General features: G+C 42.2%; 3 protein-coding genes across 8 annotated transcripts in view; all 3 read right to left on the bottom strand.

Moving 5' to 3' along the window:
- LOC132132883 (protocadherin gamma-C5-like) overlaps positions 1-13,574 on the bottom strand; it is a 94,514-nt gene that overhangs the window by 52,251 nt on the left and 28,689 nt on the right. Inside the window, exon 1 of one of the 6 annotated variants that reach the window (XM_059545434.1) lies at positions 3,626-5,694. The exons of 4 other annotated variants lie outside the window; for them this stretch is intronic. In XM_059545434.1, the coding sequence (XP_059401417.1) occupies positions 3,626-5,680 (2,055 nt within the window). In that variant the 5' untranslated portion in view covers positions 5,681-5,694. Of the gene's footprint in view, positions 1-3,625; positions 5,695-13,574 lie in introns of those variants that run through there. One more of the 6 variants, XM_059545435.1, reaches the window with a different exon arrangement.
- LOC132132825 (protocadherin gamma-A11-like) lies at positions 7,068-9,865 on the bottom strand. The gene has a single exon (XM_059545356.1). The coding sequence runs from the start codon at positions 9,630-9,632 to the stop codon at positions 7,233-7,235; it is 2,400 nt and encodes a 799-aa protein (XP_059401339.1). The 5' UTR covers positions 9,633-9,865; the 3' UTR covers positions 7,068-7,232.
- Positions 11,353-13,107, bottom strand: LOC132132886 (protocadherin gamma-A11-like). The gene has a single exon (XM_059545440.1). The coding sequence runs from the start codon at positions 12,670-12,672 to the stop codon at positions 11,503-11,505; it is 1,170 nt and encodes a 389-aa protein (XP_059401423.1). The 5' UTR covers positions 12,673-13,107; the 3' UTR covers positions 11,353-11,502.

Genomic DNA, 13,574 nt, shown 5'->3' with positions numbered 1-13,574 from the left:
CTCCTCTCAGACTCAGAGGCATACGAGTGCTGAATTATTTGGACGACTGGCTGGTTCTGGCCCGATCACGAGCGGAGCTCGTGGACCACAGGGCCGTTTTACTCGATCACCTCGAGAAGCTCGGCCTCAGTGTCAATTGGGCGAAGAGTTCGCTGAACCCCAGTCAGACGATCCTGTTTCTGGGTATAGTTCTGAACTCGTGTTCCATGACGGCGCGGCTGTCACCACAGCGCGCGATGGGCATTCAGCGCGCAGCGAGTTCTTTCCGCTGCGGCGCGACCGTGTCGCTCAAACACTGTCAAAAGATGCTGGGTCTCATGGCCTCAGCATCTCCGGTTCTGCGGCTGGGCCTGCTCCGCATTCACCCCCTGCAGTTCTGGCTGAAGGCTCGGGTGCCGCGCAGAGCGTGGGCGTCTGGCCGGCTGCATTTCAAGGTTGATCAGAGCTGTGTTGTGGCTCTAGCACCTTGGACAGCGAACGGCTGGTACCGATCAGGTGTAAGCCTGGGGACTTCCCCGAGTGTGAAAATGGTGTCGACGGATGCCTCCACTTCGGGATGGGGAGCGCTGCTCGAAGGCAGACCGTCCTTTGGCCTATGGTCAGAACGGGAAAAGCTCCATCATATCAACTGCATGGAAATGCTGGCAGTGGAGAACGCGCTGACGCGCTTTTGTCCCCATATCAAGGATCACCACGTCGTAGTCCGTGCGGACAACATGTCCGTGGTGTCCTACATAAATCGCCAGAGCGGTCTCAGGTCCCGAAACCTGTGCAGACTGACGGAACGCCTCCTGGTTTGGGCTCAGCGCAACGTGCGCTCGCTGAGAGCAGTGCATGTGCCTGGACTGCAGAATCTGGGTCCAGACAGGCTGTCCAGAGGCAATGTTCCTACGGGCGAATGGTCTCTACACCCGCAAACAGTCCGGCTGTTGTGGGAGAGATTTGGCATGGCGGAGGTGGACCTCTTTGCGTCCCACGAAAACGCTCACTGCCCCGCGTTCTTTTCCAAGAACGAAAGCGCGCTGTCACGGAGATGGCCGTGCTGCCCGCTTTATGTGTTCCCTCCCGTCTCCCTCCTTCCGCAGGTGATAGAACGGGTGAGAGAAACGAGATGTTCAATACTGCTTGTAGCACCTCTTTGGAAGAACCAACCATGGTTCCCAGATTTGATGCAGTTAGCAGATGTCGCCCCATGGCCGGTACCGTTGAGGAGGGACCTCCTCTCGCAGGCCAGGGGCTCGATTTGGCACCCTCAACCGGAGTTGTGGTCCCTCCATGTGTGGGCGCTCAACGGTTACCCGCTGATCTCGCAGTGGGAGTGCTAAATACCATCACTCAGGCTAGAGCTCCGTCGACACGACGTCTGTATGCCTCGAAGTGGTCGGTGTTCTCCAGCTGGTGCACAGCTCGAGGTTATTCACCCCTTAGTTGTGAGGTGACGGAGGTCCTCTCCTTCCTACAGGAGCTGTTGGATAAGGGCAGAGCCCCATCCACGCTCAAAGTTTATGTGGCGGCCATCGCGGCATTTTCTGAAATGGCGTCCGGTCAGTCAATAGGAAGGAACGATTTAGTCATCCGGTTCCTCAGAGGAGCTAGGAGGCTGAATCCTCCCAGACCTCCGTCAGTCCCTATGTGGGACCTCGCGGTGGTTTTGGAGGCCTTGAAGGGTCCCCCTTTTGAGCCTATCCAATCGGTTAGCCTTCAGCATCTGTCGTTCAAGACAGTATTCTTGTTGGCTCTCGCTTCTGTGAAGCGTGTGGGTGATTTGCACGCGCTCTCGGTGAGCCAGTCGTGCTTGGAGTTTGGGCCCAATGACTCAAGGGTCATACTCAAACCTAAGCACGGTTATGTGCCGAAATCCCTCAACACACCGTTTCGGGCTCAAGTTATTGCCCTGTCTGCCCTGCCGGTGTCAGGGGAGGATGGAGACTCGAGTCTTCTTTGCCCTGTCAGGGTTGTAAGAGCTTATGTGTCTCGCTCTGCTGCCTTTCGGCAGACGGAGCAGCTGTTTGTCTCGTTCGGTGGACGTTCCAAGGGAATGGCTGTTTCGAGACAGACTCTATCCAGATGGATAGTTGACGCCATAGCGTTAGCTTACGCTTCCAGGGGCCTTCAGTGCCCGTTGGCCGTCAGAGCACACTCCACAAGAGGTGTCGCCTCGTCGTGGGTGTGGTCTACTGGGATCTCCTTGCAGGATATATGTATGGCGGCAGGTTGGGCCTCGCCGTCTACATTTATCAGGTTCTATAACCTGGAGGTCCCCGCCTTGCAAGCAAGGCTGTTGTCAGTATAGTCGAAATCAGGGCCCTGAGGGGAATTCTGAGTTCACGAGCGCTATGCGCTGCCGACTGTTACATGGGCAGTATTGCGTAAGACCCGCATTGCCACATTGGTCAGGCCTTGCCTCGGCTGTGTGATGTCATATTGCCGCATCTACGGATGCTGCTAGATATAGGACGGAGGGCTTTTTCCCTTTTCTGTCCTGGACTCTCTGTGAGTCCCTCAGGTGACTGTGCACTGTAAATCCTGGGCGTTGCTTCAGGTTTATTGGTGTGTGATCCCTGCGCGCACGGCGTTTTACATTGGGTTCCCGTAGCGTCTTAGCTAAGACGCAGTACGAGAGAGCTCTCTTAAGAGAACGTACTCGGTTACTAAACGTAACCTCGGTTCTCTCTAGAAGAGCGAAACGAGTACTGCGTTCTCTGCCGTGCGCACGATTCACTCTGGTTCGCTTCGGCGATGAAATAAATCAGGTGAGTCAGCCTTTTCGAGCTCCTTTTATAGGTTGGGCCACACCCGTTTTGGCGGGAAGTGGCAAGAAGGGCGCGAAGCAGTACTCGTTCGCTCTTCTAGAGAGAACCGAGGTTACGTTTAGTAACCGAGTACGTTTTTGACGCCTTTGGAGTGAGAATGGGTTGACAGCACTATGACCTAAAGAGTAATTTGATTTTGTTTCAGATGATGTAGCGTATATTCAAAACTGATAAATGTGGTAAAAATACATATACACTGCATCAATAAGTGCCTTCTAGAAAACATTTCAATGTTTTAAACTTGCATAAATCACAACACAAAAATAGCAGCAATGGCATATGAATAATTGCAGTATTACAGAACCCTGACATACTGATCCATAATTGCAGCTCCATGGAATCTCTAGCACAGGGAAAAGTATAAAAATTGAGAAATCGTAATGGCAAATCCAGCTAACATCTGGACAACTACTTTTTAATGTTGTATTCAGTTTTGTGTTAAAGCGGCCACACAGAAGTTGTTAAAATACGTATTTGTATTGCAATTAAATTGTTTTGTATGTATTGCTATACATTTTAAATAAATGCACATCATCTCTTCATGAACGCATGAGAAAGATCAAATGTGTCAACAGAGTAGCAGAGTGTTTGTGAGTGGAAAAGAGTCTGTCACAATATTGTGATGTTTAAGGAACTGAACTAGTAGTCTAGTTTCTCAAAACAAAACAATAGATATCAACCTCTGCTTACATATAGTGCTTTAAGTAAATTACTTGCTGTTTATCTTAAAAAAAAAAAAAAGTAGATACATCATTACAACACCTCAAGCTTTAAACTCCTGCTGTTGTAATGAGCACTTATGAGAATCTCACCTCTAAAGTCAGGTCATCATCCTCCTGCTCCTTCTTTACTCTCTGAACTGTCCCCATACGACTCTGGCTCACCAGTGTGTTCTGACTGTAGGGCCTGACAAACTTCATGTCACTCATCCTTGAATCAGTGGTTCCGCACATTTCATAATTATACACATGTTGTAACGTGCCGTCTGCGTAGACTGGAGGATAATTAGGAATTACAGGAAGATTTGACCCAGATTTATAAAATAGCTTATTCTGCCTCCATCTGTAGATTTTCACTGAAATTATTGATATAATTGAGACTATGAAGAGCAGGGAGACCACTGCGAGAGCCAAGATTAAATAAAAAGTCAGGTTGTCGTCATATTGTTTTCCTTGCATAAAGTCTGTGAACTCTGACAGCACTTCAGGAAAGCTGTCAGCCACAGCCACGTTAATGGAGACCACAGCTGAGCGAGAGGGCTGTCCATTATCCTGCACAACAACAGTGAGTTTTTGTTTGACTGCATCTTTATCAGTCACTTGTCGCACAGTTCTTATTTCTCCATTCTGTAAACCCACTTCAAACAGCGCTCTGTCTGTAGCTTTCTGTAGTTTATAGGAGAGCCAGGCATTCTGTCCAGAGTCCACATCAATAGCCACCACTTTAGTGACCAGATATCCAACCTCTGCAGCACGAGGCACAATCTCAGCCACCACAGAAGCACCAGTCTGTACTGGATACAGAACCTGAGGAGCATTGTCATTCTGATCTTGAATAACAATGTTTACAGTCATGTTGTTGGATAAAGGAGGAGAGCCCCCATCTTGAGCTTTTACTTGCATTTTGAATGATTTCAGCTGTTCATAATCAAATGATTTTTCTGCGTAGATCACACCACTCTCTGAATTTATGGAGATGTAAGATGTCAGAGATGCTCCGTTCAAGTCTCCATCGATAATAAAATATGAAACCTTCGCATTTGGCCCCCAGTCCAAGTCGACTGCTTTGACAGTCAGAATAGTTGTAGATGGAGGGTTATTTTCAGCTATAAAGGCAGTATATGATTCCTGTTCAAACTGAGGTGTGTGATCATTCACATCAGATATCTTAAGGTTCAAAATTACTTTACTGGAAAAAGGTGGGTTTCCCCCATCCACAGCAGTTATAGTGATATTATACTCTCCTGTTTGTTCCCTGTCTAGTTCTGAGTATGTCAACAGGTTGTAATAATTAGTTAACGATGATATGATTTTAAATGGAGAGTTCAAATCAATTGAACATGTAATTTTACTGTTGTCACCTGAATCCAGATCTTGAATATTTATCATTGCTATAACAGTTCCAGGTGCTGCGTCTTCAGATACTGCACTAGAAAAAGACATAATTGTAATTTTGGGCGTGTTATCGTTTACGTCAATGATGTCAATAATTATATCACTCGAGTCAGTCAAACCTCCGTGATCTTTAGCTTTGACTTTGATTTTAAACTGCTTGTGTTTTTCATAATCTATATCACCTATGACTTTAACCTCACCAGAATCCGCATCAATGGAGAACAAAGCTTTCACCGTAGAAGACGTGTGCTCAAAATAATACTGAATGCCGTGACTAGACTCATCAGCATCGGTCGCACTGACTCTAGTCACGACTGTGCTTTTAGGAGCGTTTTCAACAACTGATGTTCTATAGGACGACTGGCTAAACACGGGCGCATTATCATTTCCATCAAGAACATTAATATTAATCTGCACAGTTGTGGACCTTTGTGGTTTTCCACCATCGAAAGCTGTCAGAATTAAATTATGATGGTTCTTCTTTTCTCTATCGAGAGGAGAATGAAGAACCATCTCTACGGTTTTACTACCGTCATCACCATTCTGAACATTAAGCTTAAAATGATCGGTGGGTTGAAGAGTATATTTCTGTAGCGTGTTCACTCCCACGTCTGGATCTATTGCGCTCTCTAATGGAAATCGCGCACCTAAAACTGCTAATTCGCTAATTTCTTGTTCAATTTGAGATTTCGGAAAAACTGGGCTGTTGTCATTTATATCCTGTATGTCAACCGTAACTCGATAAAGCTCCATCGGATTCTCAAAAATGACATCAAAACTCACACTACAGGCAGATATCTCTCCGCATAGCTCTTCTCTGTCTATTTTATTCTTAACAACCAGATGTCCGTTCTCCTTGTCCAGTCCAATGTACTCACTGCTGTCCGCGGTGAAAACACGCGCTTTTCCTGAAATCAGTCTTTTCGGCTCAAGCCCGAGGTCTGAGGCAATATTTCCCACAAATGAGCCCACTGACATTTCCTCAGGTATAGAATAACGAATCTGTCCGGTCACGCAAGGGGAAAATAAAGCTACCGCGCACATATAGAAGAATAGTGATCCACAATAACAGCCTTTTCCTTCCGACTTCATTTTTGATCAACAAAGACCGAGCAGAAGCATTAAAAGCAAACTGTGCGATGAATTATGTTTCCAACAAATTGCGTCTTCATGTGGGTTAAAGTAATTGGCGATCAAGGTAAACGTGATTTGGTTGTTATATAGTATCCAGGGCAAGCGGTTGATGATGTATAAATTTATGCCAGTGCTTTGGGTTTTGTTAAGAGGAGGGATAAAAACACACACTTGCTTAATATGTTGAACAGCGGCACTTAGAGTCCAAATACAGTACTTCGAGAAAAAAAAAAAAAAAAAAAAAAAAAATTATATATATATATATATATATATATATATATATACTATCAATGACTTAAACTTTAAAATAGTTAAACATTTCATATAAAAGGTTATGCACTCTGGTAATATGAGGATTGTGACAGATTAACTAGTTGTTTTAAATAATTAATGAAAGGATATTACCCCAGATAACAATAATTTAACAATATATTTTTCTTATTTATGTATGTATGTATTTATTTATTTTTTTTATTTCTTTTCTTAAATTTTTATTTTATTTATTTTTTATTTAAAATATCTTCTCTTAAGTTCCACAAAAGAAAGTCACATAGATTTGGAAACTACAGAGTATAAGGGTAAACAATAATTTCCAAGTGGACTAATTTTAACAGTGGTGAAATCATATCATACTTGACCATCATCTTTCTGGAGTGACAGCAGCATGTAACATGGTGTAAAAAAAATTATTTTATATATATATATATATATATGATCTTGCTTTATGTAAACCAGCATTTCACTTTTGCTTTACTATTTGATTTGCAATTAAGTAAATGTACGTAGTTAACAGAACACAACTTATTTAGCAGATTCTCTTGTCTAATTTGATATATCATCTCCTCAAAACATTCACCTAAAATACAAATTAATAAATATAAACTAATTTCAAGTGTACTTCTACTGGACTAACAAAGACTGCACAAAATGGCACATTGTATAGACCTACATTGAACACAACTGTGAGAGAATTTATTGCTATACTGTTTTATGCATTTGTTCAATGTTCTTTTTTTATTGTTATTGCAAGTTTATTTAGGTAGAAGGTTTTAAAACAACTTAAAGCTGTAATAAATAAAGGTGGGAACATGATAACAGTTTGAGTTACAGACATTAAAGAAAAAAGTGTTACAATCCTGGGCTCTTATTACATGAAGCTGATGAGATGATTTTAGAGCATCAAACAAGGTCTCACCTCTAAAGTCAGGTCATCATCCTCCTGCTCCTTTTTTTCTCTCTGAATTGTCCCCATACGACTCTGGCTCACCAGTGTGTTCTGGCTGTAGGGCCTGACAAACTTCATGTCACTCATCCTTGAATCAGTGGTTCCGCACATTTCATAATTATATACATGCTGTAATGTGCCGTCTGCGTAGACTGGAGGATAATATGGAATTACAGGTAGAGTTGGCCCAGATTTATAAAATAGCTTATTCTGCCTCCATCTGTAGATTTTCACTGAAATTATTGAAATAATTGAAACTATGAAGAGAAGGGAGACCACTGCGAGAGCCAAGATTAAATAAAATGTCAGGTTGTTGTCATATTGTTTTTCATGTGTAAAGTCAGTGAATTCTGACAGCACTTCAGGAAAGCTGTCAGCCACAGCCACGTTAATGGAGACCACAGCTGAGCGAGAGGGCTGTCCATTATCCTCCACAACAACAGTGAGTTTTTGTTTGACTGCATCTTTATCAGTCACTTGTCGCACAGTTCTTATTTCTCCATTCTGTAAACCAACTTCAAACAGCGCTCTGTCTGTAGTTTTCTGTAGTTTATAGGAGAGCCAGGCATTCTGTCCAGAGTCCACATCAACAGCCACCACTTTAGTGACCAGATATCCAACATCTGCAGCACGAGGCACAATCTCAGCCACCACAGAAGCACCAGTCTGTACTGGATACAGAACCTGAGGAGCATTGTCATTCTGATCTTTAATAGTAATTTTCACTGTCACGTTACTGCTAAGCGGAGGAGAGCCTCCATCTTGCGCTTTTACCCGGAAGTGAAAATCTTTCAGCTGTTCATAATCAAAAGAGCGCACAGCTGTAATCAGTCCGCTGTCAGGTTGAACTGACACATATGATGAGACAGAGACTCCATTAACAGTGCTGTCTTCTAGAATATAAGAAACACGGGCATTCTGATTATAATCAGCATCACTGGCTTTAACGGTAAATATAGAGAGACCAGGTGTGTTATTCTCCAGCACATAGGCCTCATAGTGACTTTTCTCAAATGCAGGAGCATTGTCATTTACATCTGATATCTGTAAAAACAGAGAGGTGCTGCTAGAGAGCACAGGCACCCCCTGATCAGAGCATGTGACACTGATATTGTATTCAGCATCTCTCTCTCTGTCCAGTTGCTGCTCTATACGCAGGCTGATGAAATTGCTAGATGGTGATGTAAGAGCAAATGGAATATACTCATTTATTGTGCAATGAATCTGGCCATTCACACCTGAGTCTGCATCATCTACTTTCATCATAGCAACAACTGTGCCAGGTGTGGAGTCCTCAGATACAGAATTTGACATGGAGAGTAAGCTTATCACTGGTTTGTTATCATTAATGTCCAACACATCAACAATCAGCTTACAAGAATCAGAAAGCCCCCCTTGATCTTTAGCCTGGATATCAATCTGGTAGTGACTTGCTTTTTCAAAGTCAACAAAGCCATTTAACGTTACCTCTCCACTTTGCTGATCAATAGTAAACATGTTTAGCACAATATCATCTTTGCTTGCAACGTAGTACGTCACATGACCATATGGCCCTTCGTCTGCGTCAGTGGCACTGACAGTGGTAAGTTTAAACCCCTTTGCAGCGTTTTCAATCAAAATGGCTTTATATACCTTTTGCGTAAAGACAGGGGTATTATCATTAGCATCGAGTACAGTAACATCTATTTGAACATTTCCAGACAACTGCGGATCACCGCCGTCAAAAGCGGTTAGCAACAATGTTACCACTCCTTTCTTCTCTCTGTCAAGAGGTCTTTGCAAAACCATTTCGACGTTTTTATCACCGTTTGCCTGACTGTGCAATTCAAGAACAAAATGATCCGTAGGTTTAAGAGAATAGCTTTGAAGATCATTAACTCCTACGTCCGCATCCACGGCTCCCTGCAGCAAGAATCTCGCGCCCGTTACAGCGGATTCACTGATTTCAAACTCAACTCGCTTTTTCTGAAAAGTGGGTGGATTATCGTTTATATCAGTAATTTCAACCGTAATCGTGTATAATTCCATGGGGTTTTCCAAAATCAGCTGAAGGTGCAAAGCGCACGGGGCCGTTTTTGCACAAAGAGATTCGCGATCCATTTTCTCTTTGATGAGAAGGAAGCCAGTGTCCTTATTGAGACCAATATATTCAGTACTGTCGCCCGTATATATGCGCGCTTTTCCTGACCTCAGCCGTTGTAAATCCAAGCCCAAATCTTGTGCAATATTTCCCACAATAGCGCCTTTAGCCATTTCTTCTGGAATTGAGTAACTAACTTGTCCTCGTGCCGAGTGAAGCATGGCAACGGAAAACAATACCGAGTACCACATCACGAGACCCTGCATTTTTTTTTTTTTTTGATATCACTGACAAACTACAGAGAAAAAAATGTTCTCACCGATTTCGAAGTGAGGTCTTGTAAAGAGAAACTATTAAAGTCAAGTTCTTTAAATTCCAGTAAGTACAAAACGTCGTATTTGTTTCAAGACAATATTGAGCGATCTGGAAGCGTTTCCTCCTTTCCTCTCTCACTGTGACTATGGGATGATGGGCCAGGGTTTAAAATACACTCAGACAAAAGTTCTACGTTGACAAACAGCGGCCCTGTGAGTCTAATCCGAGCACTACATATAAAATCATAACAAACTCATTTTTTTGCACATAGAAAAAAAAGATGAATGAATCAAAAGGTTTGTCAAAATAAATGAATAAAAATAAAGAGTAATGGAAAGAAAGAGTTTTAGACCGTATATAACTAATTTATTAAACTGTCAAGACTACAATCTGGCGCTGTCCAAGATGTGGTCCTGAAATCAATCCAAATTGGTGTTTTAGCAAGACAACGAATAATAAAGAAGGGGGGGGGGGTAATAATACAAATTATTATTATTATTACTATTAAATTTGTTTTCACAATTTTTTACAGAATATTTTGATATCATTTGTTGGTTTGTTTGTTTTGTGAAGTATAAAATATTGTTCTTACCGATGTCGGATATTCATTTTGCAAACCGCTATTTTTCTTGATTGTGTGCTGCATCGTCTCAGTGAAACTCGGGTCCATTACTAAAACATTCTGTCCACCGAGTGTAGAAAACTTACAGTCACTCTTCCTCGAGTCAGTCGTCATGCACACTTCATAATTATACCCGTGCGGCAGAGTTCCAGTGACTCCTGTGTCTGCGTAATGCGGTGGATAGTACGGTATAACTGGCAGATTGGACTGATATAGGAAGCGAGATTGCCTCCATCTGTAGATCTTTACTGATAGTATAACAACCACGGAAGTGATAAATAAAAAAGAAACAGCGGCCAGTGCAAGAACTAAATAAAACGTCAGGTTGTCGTCATATTGGTTTTTGTGCGTAAAGTCTGTGAATTCTGACAGCACTTCAGGAAAGCTGTCAGCCACAGCCACGTTAATGGAGACCACAGCTGAGCGAGAGGGCTGTCCGTTATCCTCCACAACAACAGTCAGTTTTTGGTTGACTGCATCTTTATCAGTCACTTGTCGCACAGTTCTTATTTCTCCATTCTGTAAACCAACTTCAAGCAGCGCTCTGTCTGTAGCTTTCTGTAGTTTATAGGAGAGCCAGGCATTCTGTCCAGAGTCCACATCAACAGCCACCACTTTAGTGACCAGATATCCAACCTCTGCAGCACGGGGCACAATCTCAGCCACCACAGAAGCACCAGTCTGTACTGGATACAGAACCTGAGGAGCGTTGTCATTCTGATCTTTAATAGTAATTTTCACTGTCACGTTACTGCTGAGCGGGGGAGAGCCTCCATCTTGCGCTTTTACCCGGAAGTGGAAATCTTTCAGCTGTTCATAATCAAAAGAGCGCACAGCTGTAATCAGTCCGCTGTCAGGTTGAACTGATACATATAATGAGACAGAAACACCATTAACAGTGCTGTCTTCTAGAATATAAGAAACATGGGCATTCTGATTCCAATCAGCATCACTGGCTATAACGGTAAATATAGAGAGACCAGGTGTGTTATTCTCCAGCACATAGGCCTCATAGTGACTTTTCTCAAATACAGGAGCATTGTCATTCACATCTGTTATCTGCAGACGAAGAGATACATTACTGGATAGTGCTGGCACTCCCTCATCAGTACATATTACACTGATATTGTACTCAGCTTCTCGCTCTCTGTCCAATCCCTGCTCTGTTTGCAAGCTGAAGAAATTGCTAGACGTAGATGTTATTTCAAAAGGAAATTCCCATTCATGACACACTGAACCTGCCCATTTACACCCGAATCAAGATCATCAACATTTAGCATTGCAACAACAGTACCAGAGTTAGAACCTTCAGGTATGGAGTGGGAACTAGACAGAATCTGAATACTAGGCAAATTATCATTAATGTCCAGGACATCGATAATTACTTTGCATGCGTTATAAAGTCCTCCTTGATCTTTTGCCTGGATATTAAGTTCATAATAGTTGACCTTTTCATAGTCAACCTGTCCATTTAATGTTAACTCACCACTTTTTTCATTAATAAGAAAGATGTCGGCGACATTTTTGTTCACTGTGTCAGATATGTAGTACGTCACTACACTGTTTGATCCTTCGTCTGCATCAGATGCGCTCACGACTGTTAACACAGTACCTTTTGGTGCGTTTTCTCTTATGGTAGTTTTATATACCTTTTGCGTAAAGACAGGAGCGTTATCATTATTATCTAGCACAGTAATCTGTATCTGTACAGTGCCAGAAAGCACCGAATCGCCTCCATCAAATGCTTCTAACAACAAAGTAAGCGAGCTTTGCGTTTCTCTGTCGAGTGGTCTTTGTAAGATCATCTCAACGTTTTTACTACCGTCTGCCTGATTGTGCAATTCAAGCCTGAATTGGTTACTCGGTTTAAGCGAGTAATTCTGAAGATCATTTGTTCCTACATCCGCATCAAAAGCTCCCCCAAGCATAAAACCTGCACCCGCCACCGCCGATTCGCTGATCTCAAAGCTAAAGTCCTTTTTCTGGAAACTCGGAGCGTTATCATTTATATCCATGATTTCTATTGTAATCGTGTATAATTCCATCGGGTTGTCCAAAATCATTTGAATATGTAAAGCACACGGAGTTGTTTTTGCACAAAGAGATTCGCGATCCATTTTCTCTCTAATAAGCAGCAATCCAGTGTTTCTGTTCAGTTCGATATATTCCGTGTTGTCTCTGGTAAATATTCGCGCTTTTCCTGACTTTAATCGTTGTAAATCCAAGCCCAAATCCTGCGCAATATTTCCCACTATCGATCCTTTTGACATTTCTTCAGGAATGGAGTAACTGACTTGTCCTCGCGCAATGTGAATCAAAAGAGTAAAAAACAGCACCGAATGCCGTATCATTGCATCAGGGCCAGGCATTGTCTCAAATACACAGACGCCTAAAAAAAAAGAAAGAAAGAAAAGAAAACAATCAATCCGTCTATCCTTAAAATATATGAAATTCCGAGTGCAATCATTAGCTCCGTACGGGACGACGAGCGATGAACAGTTTTTGTGGAAAAAAAATGAGGTGGCAGCTTTATTGCCTTTTTCTCCGTGATATTGCGTGACGGGGGAGGGTCTGTGAAATACAGTTTCTCCGCTGTTTGTCGACGAACAGCGACCCTCTGAGTGTAAATAAGAAATAGCATATCAAAGTTATAACCTTATACATACAATACAACGTATTTTATCAGCGAATATTATTTCCTAGGCCTATATCACACTGGCAATAAACCAATTATTAGGATATGTAGAATGTCACACTGTCTGTGTTCCAGGATATATTGCTGATTAAAATAATAATAATAAATAAATAAAGGCTAATATGCATTTTGGATGTGGATTTTGTAGGCAACAGATTTTGGGTTAAATTAAAACACAATGAAGAAGACCGTGGTCCTCTTTAGTAGTATACCTTTATCCAGCAAGGCGCTGTTCAGGACAAGTGGTGCTGAACATTTTCAAAGTGCCCTTGCGTTTTTATGATTATTTCATAATTATTCTTCATATTTCAATAATTAGCTTGAACAAATTTTCACATGTCTACATGTAAAATATCACGCTGCTGTTTATTTTATTAGATTTATTTCTTCCTCTTCCATATTAAGGCAATTAATCCATAATATCAGTCAGATTTTTGTCCACGACCAATATATTTTAATGAATGAATAGAAAATCATAGGATCACTCTCTCCTCACATACACTTAGCTTAGACTCAGACAACAATTCCAGCAATTTACAGCAAAACATTTTGTGAACTCTCTAATCTCTTTATTCG

Source organism: Carassius carassius, chromosome 49, assembly GCF_963082965.1.
Source record: "Carassius carassius chromosome 49, fCarCar2.1, whole genome shotgun sequence".
NCBI classification, from domain to species: Eukaryota; Metazoa; Chordata; class Actinopteri; order Cypriniformes; family Cyprinidae; genus Carassius; species Carassius carassius.
The sequence above is the reverse complement of the archived record's forward strand: the minus strand, read 5'-3'. Positions and strand labels throughout refer to the sequence as shown.

Bases quoted from the DNA above. Each gene is read 5' to 3' on its own strand.
- LOC132132825 (XM_059545356.1), bottom strand. From the start codon at position 9,632: ATGCAGGGTCTCGTGATGTGGTACTCGGTATTGTTTTCCGTTGCCATG.
- LOC132132886 (XM_059545440.1), bottom strand. From the start codon at position 12,672: ATGCCTGGCCCTGATGCAATGATACGGCATTCGGTGCTGTTTTTTACT.